The 22,753-nt window shown below is 48.2% G+C and overlaps 1 protein-coding gene and 1 long non-coding RNA gene across 6 annotated transcripts; one reads left to right on the forward strand and one right to left on the reverse strand.

The window, feature by feature from the left end:
* Positions 1 to 3,349: 3,349 nt before the first annotated feature.
* B4GALT3 (beta-1,4-galactosyltransferase 3) lies at positions 3,350 to 22,133 on the forward strand. 5 transcript variants are annotated; one of them, XM_083715847.1, is made up of 7 exons: positions 3,350 to 3,430; positions 5,950 to 6,410; positions 10,997 to 11,232; positions 12,606 to 12,796; positions 13,673 to 13,795; positions 18,179 to 18,283; positions 19,522 to 22,133. In XM_083715847.1, exons 2-7 carry the CDS (start codon positions 6,158 to 6,160, stop codon positions 20,117 to 20,119), a joined length of 1,506 nt encoding a protein of 501 aa, XP_083571973.1. In that variant the 5' UTR covers positions 3,350 to 3,430; positions 5,950 to 6,157; the 3' UTR covers positions 20,120 to 22,133. The 5 variants fall into 5 exon arrangements, with proteins under 5 accessions (XP_083571973.1, XP_083571976.1, XP_083571972.1 ...); XM_083715850.1 differs by having other exon boundaries at positions 6,100 to 6,410; XM_083715846.1 differs by lacking the exon at positions 3,350 to 3,430 and adding an exon at positions 3,779 to 3,919.
* Positions 14,259 to 18,171, reverse strand: LOC310833574. The gene is made up of 2 exons (XR_014558807.1): positions 15,933 to 18,171; positions 14,259 to 15,688 (listed from the first exon to the last, which is right to left on the reverse strand). It is a non-coding gene; the product is annotated as an uncharacterized lncRNA (long non-coding RNA).
* Positions 22,134 to 22,753: the final 620 nt, after the last annotated feature.

The following is a 22,753-nucleotide window of genomic DNA, read 5'->3' on the forward strand; positions in this document are numbered from 1 at the left end:
GGGATAAGTAACTATGCAAGCTTTAGGAGACATCTGAAGGAAGCCCTGTACAGGGAAGTTGTTTGATGTTTAATGTTTTATTATGTTTTTATATATGTGGGAAGCCACCCAGAATGGCTGGGGCAACCTAGTCAGATGGGTGGGGTATAAATAATAAAAGGATGATGATGATGGTATAGGACGTTCCCATTTTCAACAGAGAATTGTTGGAGGGTGTGCAGTGTGCCATGGCGTCCAGATTGTGGCTGGTGTCACCTGGTGTTCTTTTCACCCCATGTATTGCAGAGGCCTCCATTGTATAGCGTTTTTTGCAGCTTGTAGGAATTTCTGATTTTCAGTTTCCCTCGGAGGTTTCCCAAGGGCTTGTCATGTGAATGTCTCTTAGAGAGGTTCCTTTTGCATTTAAGCATTTTTGTACACAATGCTTGGCTTGAGAACTGCATTGCAAACTTCAGAGAAGTGCCGATTTTGGAGGATGACCATTTTACAGTGCTCATACAGTGTTGGAAAGCATTAGTTAGGCTAGCCTTTAAAATAAAAACAAAACAAAACTCCCTGCATCCCAGATGCGGTCATATCTACACAGTTTAAACCACATGCTTCTCCCCCCTCCCCCCCAAGGATCCTGGGAACTGTAGCCTATCCTCTCTCACAAACTACTGTAGCCAATATTCCATGGGGGGAGCCACAATTACTTAAAGTGGTGTGATACTATTTTAAATGTATAGTGCAGATGGGACCTGGGTGGTGGAGACAGACATTATATTGGTCACATACACACCGTACACTTAAAGCACATCTTCCTCATAGGAATCCTGGGCACTGTAGTTCACCCTTCACAGAGCTACTGTTCCCAGTCTAACAGTTCTCAGGGTTCTTGGGAGGTGGGAGGGAAGCAATTTATTTAAAATGTCTTGTGTGGATATGACCCCAAGCCAGTTCAAACAGTGGCTTTTGTCAATAAATATGGATGCCTGGTGCTCCAATGTCAATAAGAACCTAAGGGTCTCCCATAAGACTAGCCTTCCCCCTCCCCCCGAATGTAAACTTGTTCCACAGGCTTACAGATGTTTCTCCTCATGTTCTCTCCTATCCCACTTTATCCCTCAGGGAATGGGGAAAGTATACTTTGAGAGTCTGCTTGGAGAGATCAGAGAGATGCTGGCTTTCATTAAGGAAAAGTGCACATTGCAAACCATCATATTCATCTGCTCTCGTCTAAGTATATATCTACATCTGCCAACCTTCATATAAACCTTCACACATCTACTGAAGTGGACTCTGGTCCAGGAAGAGTTCTTTCCTCGATTTGCTAAGAGCCCATCCAGACGTCCTTTTTATTGTGCATTTGTCCTCAATGTTCCCATTGAAGAGGAACTCTAAGAATTGTAGCTCTTTAAGGCAAATAGGGATCTCCTAACAACTATCAGAACTCTTAACAAAGCGCAGCTACCAGAATTCTAGGTGGCAGGGAGAACTAGGACTGTTTAAAGTGGTATCATAGTGCTTTAAAGGCATGGTGTGAATATGGCCCATATCAGCCACCAAACTATTGCCCACCTGATTATTGGCTGATGAGAGTTCTCCATTTTGGTCCAAGTTAAACTTTTCGTTGTAAAATCAATCAAAAACAAAGATGATTGGCATATGCATCCATATTTCTTAAGTAAATTAAACATAGAGACATTAGTTATAAATTATCATCATGATCATCATGTTGGAGATATGACATAGGATCATTTATACACTTGTGGGGGACATGTCCATTTGTTTATTCCTTCTGGACAAAAATACTCCACAAAATTGGCCTGATCAGTTACCATAGAATCATAGAATTGTCGTGAAGGGACCCTGAGGATCATCTAGTCCACCACAGATCCTAAAAGAGCTTTATTTTCAGTCTTTACAGAAGATATGCAAGGCCTTAAAGATAGACTTATTTGTTCCTTCTCATGATCCCTGCACACCTCACAATAACCAGATACTGGATATCATTGGATATGGACTTACTGAAGCTTGGTCTGCACAAATTTAAGAACTGTTTTTGATGGAAAAGCTGGCCAATTGTTGGAGAAAAAAACACAATAAGAAACTATAAATTTTATGCTACTTGGCTTGATTTTATTTCTTGAGCTGCTGTTTAAAAACATGCTTATAAATTTCCAAAGGCTCCCAGGAACACGATTAAACACAGTGTTTAGTCCTTCACTGACCATGATGTGTTATCAATCATACTTGGGGAACATGTGTTTTGAATTACTCATGTTGTTTGGGGGGGGGGGATGAAATGTATTTTTTGAAAACCCTATTAGAAAAAGACAAAGATGGTCCATTCTGGGCTGGAGAACAGAAAAAAGTATTGTCAGTGGGACCACCCCTAACCTGCAGGAAAGGGAACCCATGGGGTCATCCAGATGTTGTTGGGCTCCACCTCCCATAAACACTGACCATTGGCTGAGCTGGCTGTGGCTGAAGGGAATAGGAGGCACCAGGTTGGCAACCGCTGATATAAAGAATAAACTCCATCACGGGGGTAAGGTAATGCTCCTGACATTTCTGGCTGCTCTGTTCAAGGATTATAAGCCACAGTCCTATCGCCCTCTTACCCAGAGTTTAAAACCTGTTGACGCCAGAAGGAGTTACTTCTGAGTAACATGCAGCGAATGGAGCATTTTTCTTCAAGAGTGGACAGACCCAAGGTGCTTATGTATTCCCTCCCAAAGCCCCACCTTGTTAGTAGGGTCTGATTCCTTTTTTATTAATAATATTTTATTAGAATTTCATTTATAAAAAGACAATAGTGAGGGGGGAAAGAAAAAAGTGAGCGATGATGAAAAAAGATACTGTTACATTACCTTACTTGCATATATTCTTATCCTAATACACACATAATTGTCAATAAACCAATATTCATTCCAAATATCATTGTATTTTATCCAAAGGGAGGGTGCATCTACAGCTGTCCGTTCCTATGTTGCCAGTGTTGTCATGCAGTAGGGTCCGATTCCTGCTAGCGCGGTGGCAACAGGCGAGGAGGGAAACGGGCCCTCTGTGCATGCTTAGGGCTTCTCTCGCCTTTCGGACGCCGCCGTGCCTCAGACGTCCAAAGTCAACCAAATCCTGGAGCTTCCGCCGTGGGGGAAAAAAAGACTGCAAAAAAATCAAATCGGATCAAAATCTCTGCAGCCTCCGGACTTTCTGCTTCCGCGCGCAGGGCGCTTTAAAGGGAGGAGTATCCGGGCCTGCCCTGTTATTCGACGTCACCGGCCCTTCTCTTAGCCCCCTCCCCAAAGCATCCCGCCCCTTAATTCCATTTCCCCCCTTTTTTTCTTTTCCTTTTACCTACTGAAGATGGCGGCGGCGGTGTTTCTGATTCTGGGGTGGGGTTAAGAGCCGGGCGTTCCTGGTGCGGAGGGCTCCCAGCACCCAGGTGAGCAAGGGCGGGGCAGGAGGTGCGGGAGGGCAGGCGCGCACCCTTGGGGGCCGAGGGGGGTGCGCTCTTTGCAGGAAGGGTGGGCGCCGCCGCTGGGAGAGGCTTTTCCACCCGGCGAGCAGGGGGCACCTGGGCTCCAGGGTGGCGCTGAGCCTTGCACCTGGGCGAGGGAGGCGGGGGGCGCCTCTTGCAAACCCCCGCGCCCTCCCCCCCCGGCGTTTCTATGGGGAAAGGGATCCTGAAGGGGAGAGGGTGGGGGAGGGGCTCGGCTCGGGCTCCTTCCCCCTCCCTTGCCAACTGAGCTTTAGCCGTAGAGATCATCCCAGATTTTTAGCAGCAGGATGGAATTGGTGCTTCCGTTGCGAAATAATTAGATATGTGTGTGCGATATCCATATCTGTATCCCGCTGGGAGTTAAAAGGCGAAGCTTTTATAAGGAGGTAGTTGCTTAGAGCAGAGATTGGGAAGGGACCCGGTGGAGGACAGGTGAGTCAGTCGCGCCAGGATATATACAGGTGAAAGCAGGTCAGGGAGGAAAGGAAAGTTGCTGGATCCAGCTGTGTTCAAATGGAAGTGTGCTACCTTTGGAGTTACTCAGGGCTCTTTAATTTTCTGCGGGATGTCCGAGGGAAAGGGAGGGATGGGGATGGGAAAAGGAGCAAGGGGACCTAGGCAGCGCCAAGATGGAGAGGTCTTACTTGAATTCAACCTGCTGCATTCAAAATGAACCGCGCCAGCTTTTGAGTTACACAGGTCTATTCCTTTCTTGTTGGCTGTTCAAGTAAGAGGGTTAAGAAATGGGTGGTGGTGGTGGGTAAAAACAGTGCTAAAATGTTGCCATGCCTAGTTTATGCTGCTCCCAGAGGATTTCTCTTTTCTCCTCTCCCTCAGCCAGTTTCCTAGGACCGAATACAGATGAAACTGTGTCTTTGTTGCACGGCTTATTCTGACACTTTGAAGATGACGTATGACATATTATGCTTCCGATAATCTGGAGATTATGCAGGGAATGGAAGCCCTGTGCTCTGCCACTGCCAACCTTATTTTGCCAGCTTTCGGACATTTCCCAAAGTGCTCTTCTCTGGAAGCATGTGGTCTAGAATCTTAGTTTCTTAACACACAAACACCCCTTTTTGAAATTGGATTTTGCACCCCCAAACTGTTACGTGCATACGTGGAACTGTGATTTTTGTGTAGCTTTGCATGCAACTGTTTTAACCTTAAACTAAGCCTTCGGTGTGTGAATCGCTCAGGAACATTGTATGTGAGATTCCAGTTTATTTCTTAGGGCCAAAATGCAGGATGCGGTACAAAGTTAAACTATGGAACTGCTCCCTCAAGCAGGTGTTGAAGGCTGCTAACCCTGGTGGCTTTAATAGGATGCTGGACCAGATAGGACATTGGCCTGATACACCAGGTGGTTCTTACGTTCCTATGCAAACCGTTTTATTCATAAATATAGGGGTTGGACTTGGACCAGGGACAGCTGAACGCCACAACCCACCACGCCAGGTGACTTTGAACCAGTTGCACAACATTCATATTCTCTCTCTCTCGCTGCCTAACCTTCTTCACAAGGCCACAGTGAGGATAAAATGGGGGGTGATGGGCGAACCAAGTGCACTGCCCCCAAGCTCCTGGGACTCCCAGAGAAGAATGGGACTATCAATTTTTTGGCCTGTGCATTTTATCTGCTCCCCCTAATTGGTAAAAGTTGCAGGTTTCAGTTTGCAGGAAACAGACAGGTTTGGGCAGCATGCGGCCTCAGGGTTGGTCAGGTTCTCTTTGGGAATGCTGATGCGCATGTGTGTGAGCGCTCGCCAGTTCTCTTTTGTCTCTTGACGCTGCCTGTAAGGGGGAGAAAAGGAAACCTGATGCTTTGTTGCCAGTTACTATTGTTAAAATCAAAAATTATAACAATAGCAAATTACTTATAAAGTAACAGCGAGGCTGTGGGTCCATTGAAGATTTTCTGAGGTTGGTTAATCATTTTTTTCATTCGGCCTTGCCAACAGGTTGCTAGTCCATAATGTTATTTCACAGAAAAGAATTGTAGAGTTGGAAGGGACCCAAAGGGTCATCCAGCCCAACCCCTGCAATGCAAGAAGTTGGACCAAATGACCCTCAGGGTCTCTTCCAACTCTATTCATTTATTTCAATATATTTTTTTTGTCCCACCTCTCCTTCAAGGGGAGCGTACATGGTTCTCCCTCTCCCCATCTTAAGCTCACAACAACCCCGTGAGGTAAGTTATGGCTGAGAGATGGTGACCGGCCTCAAGGTCACCCAGTGAACTTCATGGCTGAGTGTGACATAATAATAATAATAATAATAATAATAATAATTATTATTATTATTATTATTATTATTATTATTATTATTATTATTATTATTTATTGTTTATACCCTGCCCATCTGTCTCCCCAGCCACCCTGGGCAGCTTCCAGCAAAGTATTAAAATACATTCTCACCATTCCACATGCCTATCCTCCCTACTTTGTTTCCATCATCTTCAGCAGGCCAAGAGCCTGAAAGCAAGAAGGAGAGGCAAGGACCTGGGACCTTCTACATGCCAAGCAGATGACCTGCCCCTGAGCTTCATCCCTCTCCCCCTGCTGCTCCCCAGGAACGGGTCTTCAGAGATGTGCTCTCCTACCTTCTTGCAGGTGCGACTGCTGTCCTTCTGAGGCCCAGGGAGAAGAAGACCTTGCCCCCCACCCCACCATGCTCCGAAGGCTCCTGGATCGGCCCTGCACTTTGGCTCTCCTCATTGGCTTCCAGTTTGCCTTCATGGCTTACTTCTCCTTTGGTGGCTTCAGGAACTTGGCCTCGATATTTGGGCACGACGCCAACCCGTCCTTCGACTACTCCCGGACCCACGACGTCTACACCAACCTCAGCCTCCTGCCTCAGCAGCCCCGCTATGGGAGCCCCACTCAGTCTCTGCCCTACTGCCCGGAGCGGTCGCCGTACCTCAGTGAGTGGGGCCTGTGACCATGTTGCTCAGTGTGGAGGTCAAAACTGCAGGGTGAGGGGTGGTTCAGTGTAGGTTCCGACATACGAGGGGCTTGAGAGTCTCCCTTGTCCTAGAATACAGAGAATCACGATCGGCTTTGAAATGGCAATGGGGAATGTTGCGCCCAGGGGCTGAATGTGGCCCTTCATGTCTCTCTCACTGGCCCTTGCTACTCTCTCCAAGTTGCACACCACACCACACCAGCCCTGCCTGCTCCATGCCCTCCTTGCGTGCATTCGCTCTTGAACTGTAATAATGCCGCCTTCTTTCCTGCATGGAGAGAGGTTTGTGTGTGCGTGAGGAAAAATGCTGACTTTGGTCACTTCTGTGCTATACAGTGGTACTTCGGGTTACATACGCTTCAGGTTACAGACACTTCAGGTTACAGACTCCGCTAACCCAGAAATAGTACCTCGGGTTAAGAACTTTGCTTCAGGATGAGAACAGAAATCGTGCTCCAGCGGCGCAGTTGCAGCAGGAGGCCCCATTAGCTAAAGTGGTGCTTCAGGTTAAGAACAGTTTCAGGTTAAGAACGGACCTCCAGAACGAATTAAGTACTTAACCTGAGGTGCCACTGTACATGTAAGGCACTATTAGGCCACTTTAAACAGTCGTGGCTTCCCCCATTGCATCCTGGGATCTGCCGTTTGCTAAGCTATCTGAGAATTGTTAGGAACCCCTCCTATTCCTCTCACGGAGCTACAGTTCCCAGAGTTTCCTGGGAACAGAAATTAAACCACTCTGGAAATTGTAGCTCTGGGTGGGTGGGGAACGGGGGTCTGCTAACAACTCTCAGCACCCTTAACAAACCAGTTTCCAAGTTGTATTACGCTGCTTTAAATCCACAGTGCAGAGGAGGCCTTTTCCATGGCCTACAGTAGAAAATTAAGAGCTGCATCTGTTGCCCTGACACTTTTGCCTCTAGCTCTGTCCTGCACTGGCATGTGGCCTCCAGAATATTACCCACGAGGGAGCGTGGCCCTCAGGCTGGAAAAAGGCCTCCGCTTTGTTTTCCAAAATGTTTCAGGTTCTGCAAGGCCGCAGAGAACACTATTCCCATGAAAGCTCAGTATTTCCAGATTAAAACCCAGACGTATGCAAGATTACAAAGTCTCTCAAAGCCACTTAAAAAATAAATAAGATAAGGCGGTTATCACAGCTTAATGCCTGGCAGTCCCTTTGTCTGCTGCTTGGGCCTGGGTAAATGTTTAATTATTAGATCACATGGCACCCCATTAAGTGGCTGAGCCTTTTCAGAGTTGCTGAAGGAGCAGTTTTGTATTGCTGTGTATAAGCTTGATCACTTTTCCTGTGGAATCCCTATTGCAGGGGGAAAATCCCTCACTCGAGGCCAAATATGGCCCTTCGGGCCTCTCTGAACGGCCCTTGGAACTCTCCCCAGGCCACACCCCTCACCCACCCTGCTTTGCACCTTCCTTGCGGTTTTGGTCCAGTTAAACTCTGCCTCTTACTTATCTGGAGGGTGGGTGGAGAAGGGCGTGAGAGAGCAGGTGCAGAAGCTAGCCTGTTGCACAAGGATGACATTAATGTCTGTTGCTCCACCCACCACTGGCATGTGGCCCTCAAGAGGTAGCCAAGAACAGAATGTAGTCATTGGGCTACTCCCTTCCCAGTTGCAATGAACAGTTTAACCCTGTGTTTGTCTACTCATGTGTCAGTCCACTGAGTGTAGTGGGGCTGATCTTCCAGGGATGTGTGGGCAGGATTTTCAAGCATGCCCCAGTACCTGTCCGTTATCTGTGATTTCCGTGCTACTCGTTGCTTCTCTTTCCCCCTTTGTTAGAGGTTGAGACTGTAAGCTCTTTGGGGCAGGGGCTTGTCCTTCTGCACTCTGTAAAAATGGCATGCAAACTGCCAGCCCTGCCAGTACACAATATAAAGGTACCATTAGGTCCAGTCGTGGCCGACTCTGGGGTTGCGGCGCTCATCTCGCTTTATTGGCCGAGGGAGCCGGCGTACAGCTTCCGGGTCACGTGGCCAGCATGACTAAGCCACTTCTGGCGAACCAGAGCAGCGCATGGAAACGCCGTTTACCTTCCCGCTGGAGTGGTACCTATTTATCTACTTGCACTTTGATGTGCTTTTGAACTGCTAGGTTGACAGGAGCAGGGACCGAGCAATGGGAGCTCACCTCATCACGGGGATTCGAACCACCAACCTTCTGATCGGCAAGGCCTAGGCTTTGTGGTTTAACCCACAGCGCCACCCGCGTCCCTAGTACACAGTATAATTGTGTACTAAGTACAACAGTAACTTGAGCAAACCAAAATTACCACTCCTCCAAGTGGGGTGGAGAACCTGTGGCCCTCTGGATGTTGCTGAACTATGAGTCCCATCATGCCTCACCATTGGCCATGCTGGCTTGGGCTGATGGGAACTGGAGTCCAGCAATATCTGGAGGGCCCACAGGTTCCCTAGACGTCATTTAAGGCAAGGGTTCTGAAACTGTGGCTCACAGACTGTCAGCGGACAGCGAGCGTCAGTCGGGTGGCCCCCAGCATGTCAGTAAAAATGCATCATTTAGCACAGTGCATTACAATTTCCAGAACTCAGCAGCACTTTCTCCTGGGGTGTGTATAGGATCGCAATCTATATTTTTAACTTAGGCCAGGAATCCTCAACTTTTGGGGGCCCAGGGGCACATTTGGAAATCTAAGAAACTTCTGGCCACCACAAAGTACCCATTTCACAGGTGGAAAAACTGGTGAGTCTCTCACACACATCCAAAGATGCAAAATGCTTACATGCACAGCAAAATAAATGGACTGCAGACCAACAGATAAGCTGGCCACCCTCCCTTAATTTTTTTCATTTTTTATTTAAAGAGAATGGGAGGAGGGTTGGGGAAACTGAGGGCACCATAATGGGTGCCTTGTTAGCGCTACCTCAGATCTAAGCTGACAGTGCAGTCTAATAGGAAAAATATAATATAGCAACCCATCTACTTGTGCCAGGATGGTTTCAAGAAAAACACAACTTCCAAAAGTCAATAGAAAAGGAAAAGGCAGAAGTTATATTTTTCACCCCTGCCTTAAAGCAAAAGCCCAGAATATCCAGGAAAATAGTTTTAAGGTTAAAAACAGAGCTAACGGTAAGAATGTTAATAGCGCCAAAATGATACCATGCATGATTAAATATAGCAACAGTGTTTTGGTAGTGAAGATCTAGGAACGTAGAGTTGTATGAAGCTTATTTTTTTATTTTCTAAAATTTATATACCTGAGGGTAAAAAAGTGTTTTTACCCTAAACAGCCAAGTTCTACTCAGAGTTTAGATCCATTGAAATTAATGGAGATGACCAACTTGGCTCCACGAATTTCAACGAGTCTACATGTTCATACATAAAACAATTTCGAGTCGCTCCCAGAGCTACAATTCCAGGAGTAGTTTAACAACCAATTCCTTTCCCTAGGAAATTCAGGGTATTGTAGCTCTGGAGGGACTTGGGAGTGTCTCGTAACACACTTAACAAATGACAGTTTGTTTAGGATTCTTTGGGGGCAAGCCGTGACAGGTTAAAGTGGTGTCATAGTCCTTTATATTTATAGTATAGATGCGGAACAGAATGTAAGAGAGAGGACCTGGCCACCTCCCTCAGCTGAACAGCCTGGATTAGGAAGAGGGTGGCAGGCCTGGAACCCTTTTATAGCGGGTAGTGGCACAGGATTGGCTGCCCAGTGTCACATGACTTCTTTGGGCCCGGAGGATGCTGGGCTGTGGTGATGGTGCCTTGGCTTGAGATGCCCACAGATGCCTCTTGTAGTGATGGCAGCTCCAGTGGCGCAGGGAGCCAGAAGGGCCATAGCTCAGTGGCAGGGCATCACCTTTGCATGCAGCAGGTCCCAGGTTCAATCCCGGCCTCTCCAGACAGGGCTGGGAATGTCCACCATCTGAAACCCCAAAGAGCTGCTGCCAGCCAGTGCAGGCAGCGCTGAGCTAGATGGACCAGTGGGTCTGACTCAGTTTAAAGTGTGCTTCCCGTGCTCCTGACTCGTTGCACTGTCCACCTGGGGCTGCTGCCGTCGTATTAAGAGCAGCAACTCCCAACCCAGATTGCTCTGACTTATTTTATTATAAAGGAAAGATGTTGAGGGTGCTTCTCTCTAGTCTTGTGGGATTATCCCTGACCCAGATGTCCTTGGCGTGAGGACAAAGCAACATTTGCTCCTAACAGCTTGTTATCCTTGTCTTTGCGTGCACATCTCTCGTTCCATTTTTCTGGGAAATCCTGCTTAAAACTTTGTCGCCACACCTGACACGCACAGAGTCTCTTTGCACCATGGAAGGAAAGGTTTGTTTAGCTCCCTGCCTCTGGGGTGAGAGAGATTTAGATAGAGGCCTTCGTGTCGGGTATTCATGCAGGCCTCATGAAGACTAGAAACTTGGGCAGATTCTTTGGGCTTTTTTGGAACGCTGCATCAGAGAGATGAGGCAAGCATCTCTCGCTGGAAGAGCCCAGTGCCTGCATGTGAATTTTTGATTCTGTTCTTGTTCTCCTCCTCTCACCCTACCGACTCTCATCTCAGTTGGCCCCCTGACAGTGAGCTTTAGCCAGGTGCCGAATCTGGAGCAGATCCAAGAGAAGAACCCGGCGGTGGGCCTTGGGGGCAGGTACCGCCCTTCCGCCTGCGAGCCACGCTCCCGGACAGCCGTCATCATCCCGCACCGCAACCGGGAGACGCACCTGCGCCACTTGCTCTACTACTTGCACCCCTTTCTCCAGCGCCAGCAGCTGCAGTATGGGATCTATGTGGTCCATCAGGTGTGTTTGTTTGGGATTTGTGTGAAAGAGAGATTAATTCAATGCAATCCAGGGGTGGGGGCAGTGCCGGATTTACAGTGGTGCCTCACAAGACGAAAATAATTCGTTCCGCGAGTCTCTTCATCTTGCGGTTTTTTCGTCTTGCGAAGCACCCCTATTAGCAGATTAGCGGCGTAGCGGCTTAGAAAAGGGGGGGGGAGCGAAAAAACTCACAAGACTCGCAAGACGTTTTCGTCTTGCGAAGCAAGCCCATAAGGAAATTCGTCTTGCGAAGCGCCTCGAAAAACAGAAAACCCTTTTGTCTAGCGGGTTTTTTGTCTTGCGAGGCATTCGTCTTGTGGGGCACCACTGTACATGTAACCTAAACAAGCTGTAGCTTAGGGCCCCATTCTCTTGGGGCCCCCCAAAAAAGTTAAAGGGAAAAAAATCTGGATGTACATTTCCAAAATATAAGATAAAAAACAAAATAAAACCTACATACAGCAACAGTGTTTTGTGTTGTGCAGGCTCCTATGATGTAAGCAATGGGTCCCGCCTGCTCCCTAAAATATCATATACAGTGGTACCTCGGGTTATAGACACTTCAGGTTACAGACTCTGCTAACCCAGAAATAGTACCTCGGGTTAAGAACTTTGCTTCAGGATGAGAACAGAAATTGCGCTGCGGCGGCAGCGGGAGGCCCCATTAGGTAAAGTGGTGTTTCAGGTTAAGAACAGTTTCAGGTTAAGAACGGATCTCCAGAACGAATTAAGTACTTAACGCGAGGTACCACTGTAAATCATTTCAGATCCGCATTGCTTGGGGAGCAAAACAGTCCCCATAAGCAATCATGTTTGCTATACGGTGGTACCTTGATCGTTGGAACTTGGCTGTTTTCAGGCACTAATACACCGCCTTGTGGAATTCTACCAGTTATATTTTATATGCACAATCAGAATGAATTTCGGGAACAAAATGCTTTTTCTGGGCAGCCTGACCAGGAGCAGTCACCTTTAAGAAAAGTTCAGAATAGGCCAATATATGTGTGGACTCTCCCTAGATCAAGTGACTTTTCTTCTTTAAGTTCTCAGAGCTCTTAACCTAGCTCAAGGTTGCCATCTGAACTAGCCAGATGTTTAACTGAGAATCAAACACAGTCCATCATTTGAAAAGTAAGACTTTAGAGCCGTCTCCCCTCACAAAATGGCAACTAAACCTTCTGTTCTGGTGACTGCAGCCTTGTTTTAAGGAGCCATTTGGCACTGAGCTTTTATCTCTGAGTTTCTAGCACTGCTGACACCTGAGGCAGTTGCCTTGTGACAGGGCTGGGCCTCGTGAGTCTTTTTCCTCGCCCTGTTGCCACTTCTTCCCACTCAACCCTGCTTCTCCGTAGGCTGGCAATGCGACTTTTAACCGGGCCAAGCTGCTGAATGTGGGCGTGAAGGAAGCCCTAAAGGATGAGGAGTGGAACTGCCTCTTCCTCCACGATGTTGACCTCATTCCCGAGAACGACCACAATCTCTACATCTGCGACCCGTGGAGTCCCAAGCACGTCTCTGTCGCCATGAACAAGTTTGGCTACAAGTGAGAAAGCAGGGATAAGGAGGCCAGGACTGATCGCACCATGCATTGTGGTGGGTGGGTGGTTGTCTTCAGGGCTGGCTCTGTGGTGTTAGTTTTTTTGAAAAATAAAGTATTAATTTGTATACAGCACGTAACAACCAAGAGCAGAACGAACGTATAAACATTAGAAAACGTAAAAACAAGTGCAGAATCCAACAGGTTTCCAAAGAAAAAGAGAAAAAGTGAGTGCCAAATGCTGAAATTATCGTCTCTTCAGAGCTGGCCATGTTTGTGAGGTGGTTTCCTTGTTTGATTAGAACTATTAACATATTTTGAATCAAGGGAAACCAATCAATAAGGAAACTAATCAATAAGGAAATGATCCTTGCCTTGACTTTCATTGAGCCTTTTTAACCACACTGGTTGGTTTTTCCAGACAATGAAATTGGCCAAAATCTGTGCCAAATGTTCAGTGTTCTAGCTTTCACCATTTCTGGGCTATTTCAAAACATGAGCATAAAACATAATCAGGTCCTGATACTCCTCCTCAAAAGGCTCTTGTGTTTTGAGGGCAGCACTCGAAGCGCACTCACTCCATTTCATAAAATTCATAGAATCAGTTCAAAAAAAAAAAAGAATAAATCCAAACTACACCCAGAAGTAATTTCCCATCATTGCCAAGTGGACCAAATATGAATTAAGTTTGATTTGGGGTTGGACTTTCCAACTATGTGCAGTACACTAGCACATGCGAAACAGCAAATGCTTTGCAAATTTGTGTCAAGAGCCTTTCCCACCCCCACCCCCGTGTCTTTGAAATATCTAGTGCGGGGGATTCCCATTGTCACTTAAAACGACTTAACAATGCTGGCTTTTCTCTCCATTTTCCCACTCCAGCCTCCCATATTCGCAGTATTTTGGCGGTGTGTCGGCCCTTACCCCGGACCAGTACCTAAAGATCAACGGCTTCCCCAACGAGTACTGGGGCTGGGGAGGCGAGGACGACGACATCGCCACGAGGTCAGTGTCCCTTGTTCACCCCTCTCTTTCCGTGGTGGCCGTTGTCTCTTTGCCCTCTGCATTCCGACCTGCAACCATTTCTCCCACTCGCTTACAACATGCATTGCTCTTTTCATTTTGGCACCTGACTCGGCGGTAACTGTAGCTGAGGGGTTGGCGGTGGTTCGTTCAGTTGTTTAGAGCATGTGCTGATAACGCCAAGGTTGCAGGTTCGATCCCGGTTGGGACGACTGTATATTCCTGCATTGCAGTGGGGTCAGACTGGATGACCCTCAGGGTCCCTTCCAACTCTACAATTCTAGGTTTCTGTGGTTCAAACCCTGTTGGTGACCTTGCACGCCAGTCTCCGGAAACCACAGGAGTGTGTAGTTAAATGATGGAGCTCTCTCCTGCAGGAGGAAGTGATGATTACCAACTTGGTGGATTTAAATTAGGATTGGACAAAATTAATTGGGGGGGGGGGTTAAGACTTGCTGTTGTACTCAGTTCCTGCTTCCAGGCTTCCTGTCGGCATTGGTTGGCTGCTGAGAGGACAGGATGCTGGACTAGATGGGCCTTTGGCCTGATCCGGAAGAATTATTATCCTGTTGGCAATCTTACAGTGCCTGCGAAGAAAGCACTGACCTGTGCATTTTTCAGAGGCAACTCTACCAACTTAAAAAGGACTAGAAACTTGTTGCTGTTTTTAAAAAAGAGAGAAAGAGAAAGAAATAAAAAGTGGTAGAAGCAGCTCAGATTCTTAAATTCCAGGCCAGATAATCATTCTTCCTGCTTTTTTTCCTGCAATTGTGAAGAACTGTGGCATAAGTGTAGCCATGGTTTTTAGGCTAAAAATGTGCAGTGGGAAGAGTAGCTGCAGCTGGTAGGTTTACGATCTTTGGTATTATAGTTTTCCCTGTCTGTTGCAAGACTCGGAGATTATTGGAGCACTGATCTCCCCACCCAGCCTCTGTTTGTTCCACTCCCTACTTGCCACTCTGCAACTGGAGTGCTGTTTTCCTTCTCATCGCCTTCATTATCATCTCTTTTTATCTCTTTCTTCCACCCTGCCTTGTGCACGCTGTCGGATCCTTGCATGCTCATTTTTCCCACGCAGGCTGTGGCGGTTTGGGCTGCAGCATTCAGGTAAGGTGAGAAAATTGCAGCACGCTTGATGACGCGCCCAGCTCTGTAATCCCATGTGTTTGTTGCATTAGGGTTTGAACTTGTTGGCAAATTGAACGTCTGTGATGTCATGGGATGTTCACAAATACTACAACACTGGGGGGGGGGGGCGTCTCTTGTGAGATGTTGTTGGGTCAGCTCAGCAACGGTGAGAGAAGGTGGAAAGGGAAACTGCACAGAACAATGAGATTTTAAATGGAAGGCGGGGCTATAAATGTTTTCTGAGGGCCGTGCCCAACTTAGTTTTACTTGGGGTAAAAGTCATGGAGATTATCCATGTTTTTTAACTTCACTGGGTCTATTCTGAATAGAACCAGCTTTGGATATAGTCCAAAGATCTGTGCTCTTGTAAGGAACAGGTGTGAAGCTTTAATTTTGCGTATTTGATCCCAAAGAATGCATGTCCAGAATTTTTGAGGTGATAAAAGAATTATCTAATGGGGCACCAGAAGAGAAACTTAATCTACCCCTGCATACATTAGAATCTGAGTACCTAACACCTCACCAACCTGGGTTTAGCACACTTGTGAGCTACTTACTAGGAATTGGACCACATCCACCCCATACATTTAAAACACTACTTTAAACTGTCAATTCCCAAAGAATCCTGGGAAGTGTAGTTTGTTAAGGAGCTGAGAGTTGTTAGGAGAACCCTGTTCTCCGAGAACTACAGTTCCCAGAATTCCCTGAGAAGAAAGATGGATAGCTAAATAACTTCAGAAATTGTAGCTTTATACAGTGGTACCTTGGGTTACAGACGCTTCAGGACACAGATGCTTCAGGTTACAGACTCCGCTAACCCAGAAATAGTACCTTGGGTTAAGAACTTTGCTTCAGGATGAGAACAGAAATCGTGCTCCAGCGGTGCAGTGGCAGCGGGAGGCCCAATTAGCTAAAGTGGTACCTCAGGTTAATAACAGTTTCAGGTTAAGAACGGACCTCCAGAACAAATTAAGTTCTTAACCCAAGGTACCACTGTATTCAAGGAGGGTGTAGAGCAGGGGAGTGAGGTGTAGTCTTTATTTATTTCATTTGTTAGTTGCTTTTCTCACAGGGGAACCCAAAGCAACTTACATTAAAACCGATTAGGAACATCCAATAAAAATCCAAAAAGTACCACTAAACAGATAAAGCAGAGCACGACTTAGCGATCCCACCTCATTCAAAGAGGCCACATTGCTATTCTTCAAATTAAGAGCCAAAAGTCTGGGTACCTGGCACCTAAAAATAAAGAGATGCCTCTCTGGAAAGAATATTCTGCAAGCAGGGGGCCACCACAAAAAAGGCCCAATATTGTGTTGCCACCTTCTGAACCTCCTGCGGAGGGGGCACATGAAGAAGGACTGCAGATGATGTTCGCAGGGTCTGGGTCAGTTCAGGTGGGAAGAGAGAGGCAGTCCTTGACGTATTTGAGTCCTGAGCCACAGAAGTCTTTATAGGTCAAAACCTGCACTTTCAATTTTGCACGGAAAGCAATTAGCAGCCAGGACGACCGTGCCAGAACTGGTGCTATTTGTTCAGACACAGTCAGCAATTTGGCTTCTGAATTCTGCACCAGCTGCAGTTTCCGAATGGTCTTCAAAGGCAGCTCCATGTGTAGCACATTGCAGTAGTCCAGCTCTGAGGTTACCAGAGCACAGGCGACAAAATTAGGCCGTCCCTGTCCAGAGACGGATGCCAGCAGCTGAAGCTGATGGAAGGCACTCAGCGCCACTAAGGCCACTTGAGCCTTGATGGATTCAGAAGTATTAAATGACTATGCCTATTCCTTCAGAGAGAGTGTAACTGCAGCCAAGGTATGACCTGTGGAGAGAGTTCTGAGGGCCAAATAGAGAAACCTGGAGGGCCGCGTTCACAACCACCCTGGGCCTGAGGTTCGCTATCAGCACTTTGCAAACACACACACTGGGAAAGAGGCAGGATCCCAGCCCCAGGGAGGCTACAATCTTAAGATTTGCCAGTGAGGGGTGGCAGGAAGGAGGAGGAGAGGGAACTAAGAGACATGGATAACAAAGGATTAATTAATAAAATTGGTGCTTGGTTCCAACAGGCTCACCCAGGGAAGCATTTTGGCTCCCAAATTGTGCCTCTCTTCAATGGATTTGACTAGGACTCTGCGTCGCCATGGCAACTGTTCCACCTCCTGCTGTGAGGGAACAGCAGTGGAATGCTTAACCTTGAGCGAAGATAAAGGAAAAGCGAGAGAGAGAGGGGGACCTGAGTGGGTACGGGGAAGGAGGGAATTGGCTGTGAGGGCGTGCCTACGCTCTGCTTCTGGAAAATTCCCTGTGCAAAAGCGTTGGCGTTAAAAGAGACGAGGGATGTTTAGCACAGCAGTACACATTACCCACCTCCTGATTGGTCAGGAGTCCATGACCTCAGAGCAGGTTCGACATCTCTGTTAGGGAGCTCCCAGTCAAGGTGCCTCTGGAGAGGCCCAAACCCATCTGACTATAAATCCTCAGTGCTGGCCCAAGATATTTTGCCACCTGAGGCAAAAAAACAAAATGGCGTCCCCTTCTCTTTCTTCTCGCACTCCCCATTCTGTGTACAGAAGCTGGCAGGCCTAGCAGTTGACTCTTATTGAACATTGTCAATGAGACAGCGTCACCCACTGTTCCTAAGGCAGCATGCTGCGTGTGTCTGTGCATTTATTTGGCCACATCTGCACCCTTAGGCATTCTTGTACCACGTCAACCGTCATGGCTTCCCTCCTGACAAAGGAGCTTGCGAACGGCAGTTTGTTAAGGGTGCTGAGAGTTGTTAGAAGACCACTGCTACAACTCAGAGTGATTTAATAGCCAATCCTGCTTCACAAGGAACTATTGAGAACTGTGGCTCTGTCAGGGTAGCTGAGCACTCTTAACAAACCACACCTCCCAGAATTCTTTGGGGGAAGCCATGGCTGTTGAAAGGGTTGCCGTGGTGCTTTCAATGGTCTAAGCTGGTAGTTAATGGACAGCCTTTGCCATGCTTCCAGCAGCAGTGTAACATGATAGTGACAGTCTATCCCAGTGAGCAGTTTGGCTTGCTGTGTGACAGGCCTGTGGCAGACCTAGCTCTGGTCTCCAATGGAGAGGGGTCTGCGGTGGACATGCTGTTGCCACCACCACTCCCCGCACTCCTAAACATGTTGCCTGAGGCACCTGCTCCACTGTGGCTAACGATAGGGCCGGGCTAGCTAATCCTAATTCAGCCTCCTTGCTTCTGTGTCTCCAGGGTGCGCCTGGCCGGCATGAAGATCTCGCGGCCTCCTGTCTCTGTCGGCCACTACAAGATGGTGAAGCATAAGGGAGATAAAGGCAACGAGGAGAATCCACACAGGTGTGCTGCTTCCTCCCTCCTACCCCCCCAAAAAACCCCCCTGCAGTTGGAGGAATAATCATTTTATTATTTGTACCCTGTCCATCGGGTTGCTCCAGCCACTCTAGGCAGTTTCCATCATATAAAAAAACAAAATAAAACTTTAAATTTCAAAAAATTGCCTGAAGGGGGCTGCCTTCAGGTGTCTTCTAAATGATGTGTAGTTGTTTATCTCCTTGACATCTGACGGGAGGGCATTCCACAGGTAGGGGGGCCACTACCGAGAAGGCCCTCTGCCTGGTTCCCTGTAGCCTCACTTCTTGCAGGGAGGGAACCAGCCCTCAGAGGTGGACCTCAGTGGGTGAACGATGGGAGTGGAGATGCTCCTTCAGGTATACTGGGCCGAGCCAGTTTAGGACTTCAAACATCAGCAGCAGCAACACTTTGAATTGTGCTCAAAAACAGTCCTGGGAGCCAACATAGGTCTTTTTATATATAGTTATCCTTATCTCCTGCCAATCTAGCAGTTCGAAAGCATGTCAAAGTGCAAGTAGATAAATAGGTACCGCTCCAGTGGGAAGGTAAACGGCGTTTCCGTGCGCTGCTCTGGTTCGCCAGAACCGGCTTAGTCATGCTGGCCACATGACCTGGAAGCTGTACGCCGGCTCCCTTGGCCAATAAAGCGAGATGAGTGCCGCAACCCGAGTCGGCCACAACTGGACCTAATGGTCAGGGGTCCCTTTACCTTTAGCCTTTATTAGGCATAGCAAACCACACATTATAAAACAGACACCGTATACAAATTGTGCAAAATATGAGCTCAACATAGTAAGGTTTGTCCTGGTCAGATCTTTAATTCCAGAGAAAATCAATTTGCATAAATAATACAATACAGCACTACCAAATCCCCAATCAATTAAGAACCACTAATTTATTATTATTCTGACTCCCTCCTTTGGCAATCCTCACAGAGCTTCTAACCCAATGGTTGCCATTAATTTGATTGGAATTAATTTTATAATGAAATGATTTTAGAATGTTTTATTGTTTTACTGTTGTTAGCCGCTCTGAGCCCGGCTTCGGCTGGGGAGGGCGGGATATAAATAAAATTTATTATTATTTATTATTCTCTTTATAATGACCCAGTCTTTCTACATGGACAGCACTTTCAGGACCTGTGGCAGAAGAGTGCTTTAAATGTGTGGCAGAAATGGGACCTTGCACATACTCACTCTCTCTGTCTCTCCCCAACCCCGTAGGTTTGACCTGCTGATCAGGACGCATCGGGCTTGGACCCAGGACGGGATGAACTCCCTCTCGTACACCCTCCTCTCCAAGGAGCTGCAACCTCTGTACACCAACATCACGGCCGACATTGGCACCAACCCTCGGGCCACCCGGGGCGGCAAGGGCTCGATCCCCAGCCTGGGCGGCAGGAACTATCCGAGCGGCAGCAACCACGACTTCCGCCAGGAGATGCTACGCAAGACTCCATTTGCCAAGCTCTCCCGGGCCATGGGTTGGGGGGAAGTGCCCTTCGGGACCATCCAGGCCCTGCTGGATTCGGCGACGGGAGAGCGGGGGGCTCCTAAACCGGAGAAGACGAAAACCAGCCCCACAGCGGGGAAGGCGGAGCGGGAGGTGGGGTCCCCCCGTGTGGCGGCTGGCAGCGCCAGGCCAGGAATCCTCAGAACGGTCGTCCTGGCGGCGGCACCCAGTGCGGAAGCTGCGAAGCGAGAAGCAGAGGATGCTGGGAAGCATCTACCCAGGCGAGCGGAGGCAGAGTTTTTGAAGACCCCGGCCTCCCCGGCCCAGAAGCCCATGAGCAATCACACTGGCCCAGGAAGCGGCGGCTAGGGCGGGTGCTGCAGTCCAAGCCGGTGGGCACTAGGCACCACAGCCAAGCCTCAAGCCTCTAGAACCAATCGTAGGAGTTGCAATAATAATCAGGCTGTGGCCTAGAGCCCATCGGACTGCCTTCTCTGTGTCTGCTGGGTCACCAGAGCCCAACAAACCCGGACTGGACAATGGACAGAGACCTGGGAGGGGCAATAAATGGTAGTTAAATTTCCACTGGGTGGGGGGAATACACTCCACATTCTGATTCCTTAGCGGTTGACTCCTGGTTCCACCTGCGCTGCCGTCTCCTCCCAAAGACTTTGGCCCTACCTCAGAGGTGCCACCAACTTTCTGCAGAAGAGTTAGGCCTCGCTGCTGCGCAGCCGTACCCCCTTGGATTTGGGGCTGACTCTCATTATGGGACCTGGGGGTGTTCTGCACTGTTAAAGGGGGTCATTAAGCTGCTGTGACATTTGTGTGCTGGTGGATTTTGTCTGAGGCAGTGGACAGAACGGGGAAGAGGTGGCTGCATACGATTGAAGTGAAGGAGGGCGCATCCACTGAGCTCCGTCCTGCCGCTGGTGCCAGGCTTCCTCAGAAGCAAAGGCCTTTCCTGCAAAAGCCCTTGGCCTCATGCCGTCCCAGTGGAAAGATGCAGGCCTCTTCCCTGCCTGGTTTGGAGAAGGGGGCACTCCACAGCCTGGCGCTGCTGGGTGACTTCTTCAAAAGGCTGGCAAAGCGGGGATCTCCTGCTTAGCCAGACATTTTGAAAGAAATATGTCCGTATACAAGCACTATTTTTCTGGCTCCCTCCTTCCTTAAGAGGAGGAACTGCGCCCAATCGAGGTGCTGGTGGTGAACCTAACATTTGGTAGGAGAGAGGTCTGTGTCCCCACTCCCATCAAACCATCTCCTAGCAGAGAATTGAAGCCTAGATGTATGCTTCCTGCAGTTCTCTGAACCTTCCCCTCTCACGTCTTCTAGAGCTGGATGCAGATGGATGCTGGAACCTTTTTTTCATTCTGAGCCAAGCAAGAGATCCCATTTATTTTAATGTCTAGGGCCACATTCACACCACGCATTGAAAGCGTTACGATGCCACTTTTGTGGTCATGGCTTCCCCCAAAAAATTCTGGGAGATGCGGTTCGTTTGGGGTGCTGAGAGTTGCTGTGGGGTCCCTAGTTCACCTCACGAATGGGATTTAGCGTTCAATCCCTCTTCACAGGGAACTCTGGATTTCAGCTCCGTGAGGGGAAGGGCAGGGGTCATCTCCCACAACTCTCAGCACCTTAATAGATCCCATGATTATTTGGGGGAAGCCATTTAAAATGGTATGTCAGGCCTTTAAATGTATGGCATGAAGGTGGCCTAGCTTCATTTTGGGGTCAAAAGTGGGGCTACTTCTCAACTCTGGGCTGTCGTGCAATATATTCCTTCCCAAGGAGGTCCTTTCTAATGGTGTAGTGCCATTTTTTGTACCCTAATCTCCATCCCAAATAGGCTAAGGTGCCCGCTGGATGCCTGCCCTCCCAGGCTGTTTCTAGCACCTTGGGCCCCCTTCCTTGCCTGAAAAAAAGGCCTATGTGGACCATTGGAAATGGGGTTTGATCAGCCCTGTATTTTCTGTAGCTGCTGAATCGTGGTGGTTTTTAAAATCAAAATAAGCTGGAAAGGGGATAGATTGTAAAGCTTCCTGTGAACGGAAGTTATAGCGATATAGTTAACATTACACAATGCCCTCTTCCAGATCTACACATTTCACACACACATTTTTCTCTCTCTCAGGGCTGGTCCCAGCCTGCAACTTGTGCCCCCCACCCCACCCCCCGGCCTCAGAAAAGGCCCTTTCCTCTTCCTCTCCGCAGGTGTGCGTCTCACAATCGCTCTAGCTGTTGGCAGTGGTGTGTAGTTATTTATTCTATTTATGGAGTCCTCGTTCTCTCTCGCTGTAGCTGCTGTCCCTTGCCTCAGTTTTTGATAAACCAATTTTTTTAATGAAATAAAAACATGGTCCGTGGATTAAAGAGGAAATGAGTGAGCTGTTTTCTCTGGTTAAGAGCGGCTGCCCTGGCCCTCTGCAGGCAGGAGTGGCCAACCTCTGGGCCAGAGCTCAGGTGTGGCCCTCGGGCCTTCTCTAGGTGGCCCTTGGGGACTGTCCCCTCCAGGCCCACTCACCTTGTGTGCCTTTGCTTGGGTTGGACTGTGCCCTTGTCCTTGAATAATGTTGCTAGGAGGGTGGAGAGATGTGTGGGTAGGGGTAGAATCCTCTGGCTTTTGTGTGGCTGGAATATAACCTCAAAATGCATTCACTTTTGCCTCTGCCCTGCACCAAACCCCCAATGTGCAGCCCCTGGAAGGCTGCAATGAGGGAATGTGGGCTTCAGGCAATAAAAAGATCAGCTGTGGGACAGGTATAATAGGTGTGGCTCCCCCCCCCCCCCAGTAGGGACCAGAAATAGGATGGGCATCACCTGGTGAACTTCTACCTGCACCAAAGAGGAAAGGGCACAGGGCATAGAGTTGGTTGTGGAATGCCTATGTCCATTGGAAGGCTAATAATTATTCCCAATACTAGTGTCCTATTGTGATTGCAGACTACATCTCCCAGCATTCTTTGAGGGAAGCTGCGACTGTTCAAAGTCACACCATAT

The sequence above is a fragment of the Podarcis gaigeae genome (assembly GCF_964106915.1).
Source record: "Podarcis gaigeae genome assembly, chromosome: 16".
In the NCBI taxonomy this organism is placed as follows: Eukaryota; Metazoa; Chordata; class Lepidosauria; order Squamata; family Lacertidae; genus Podarcis; species Podarcis gaigeae.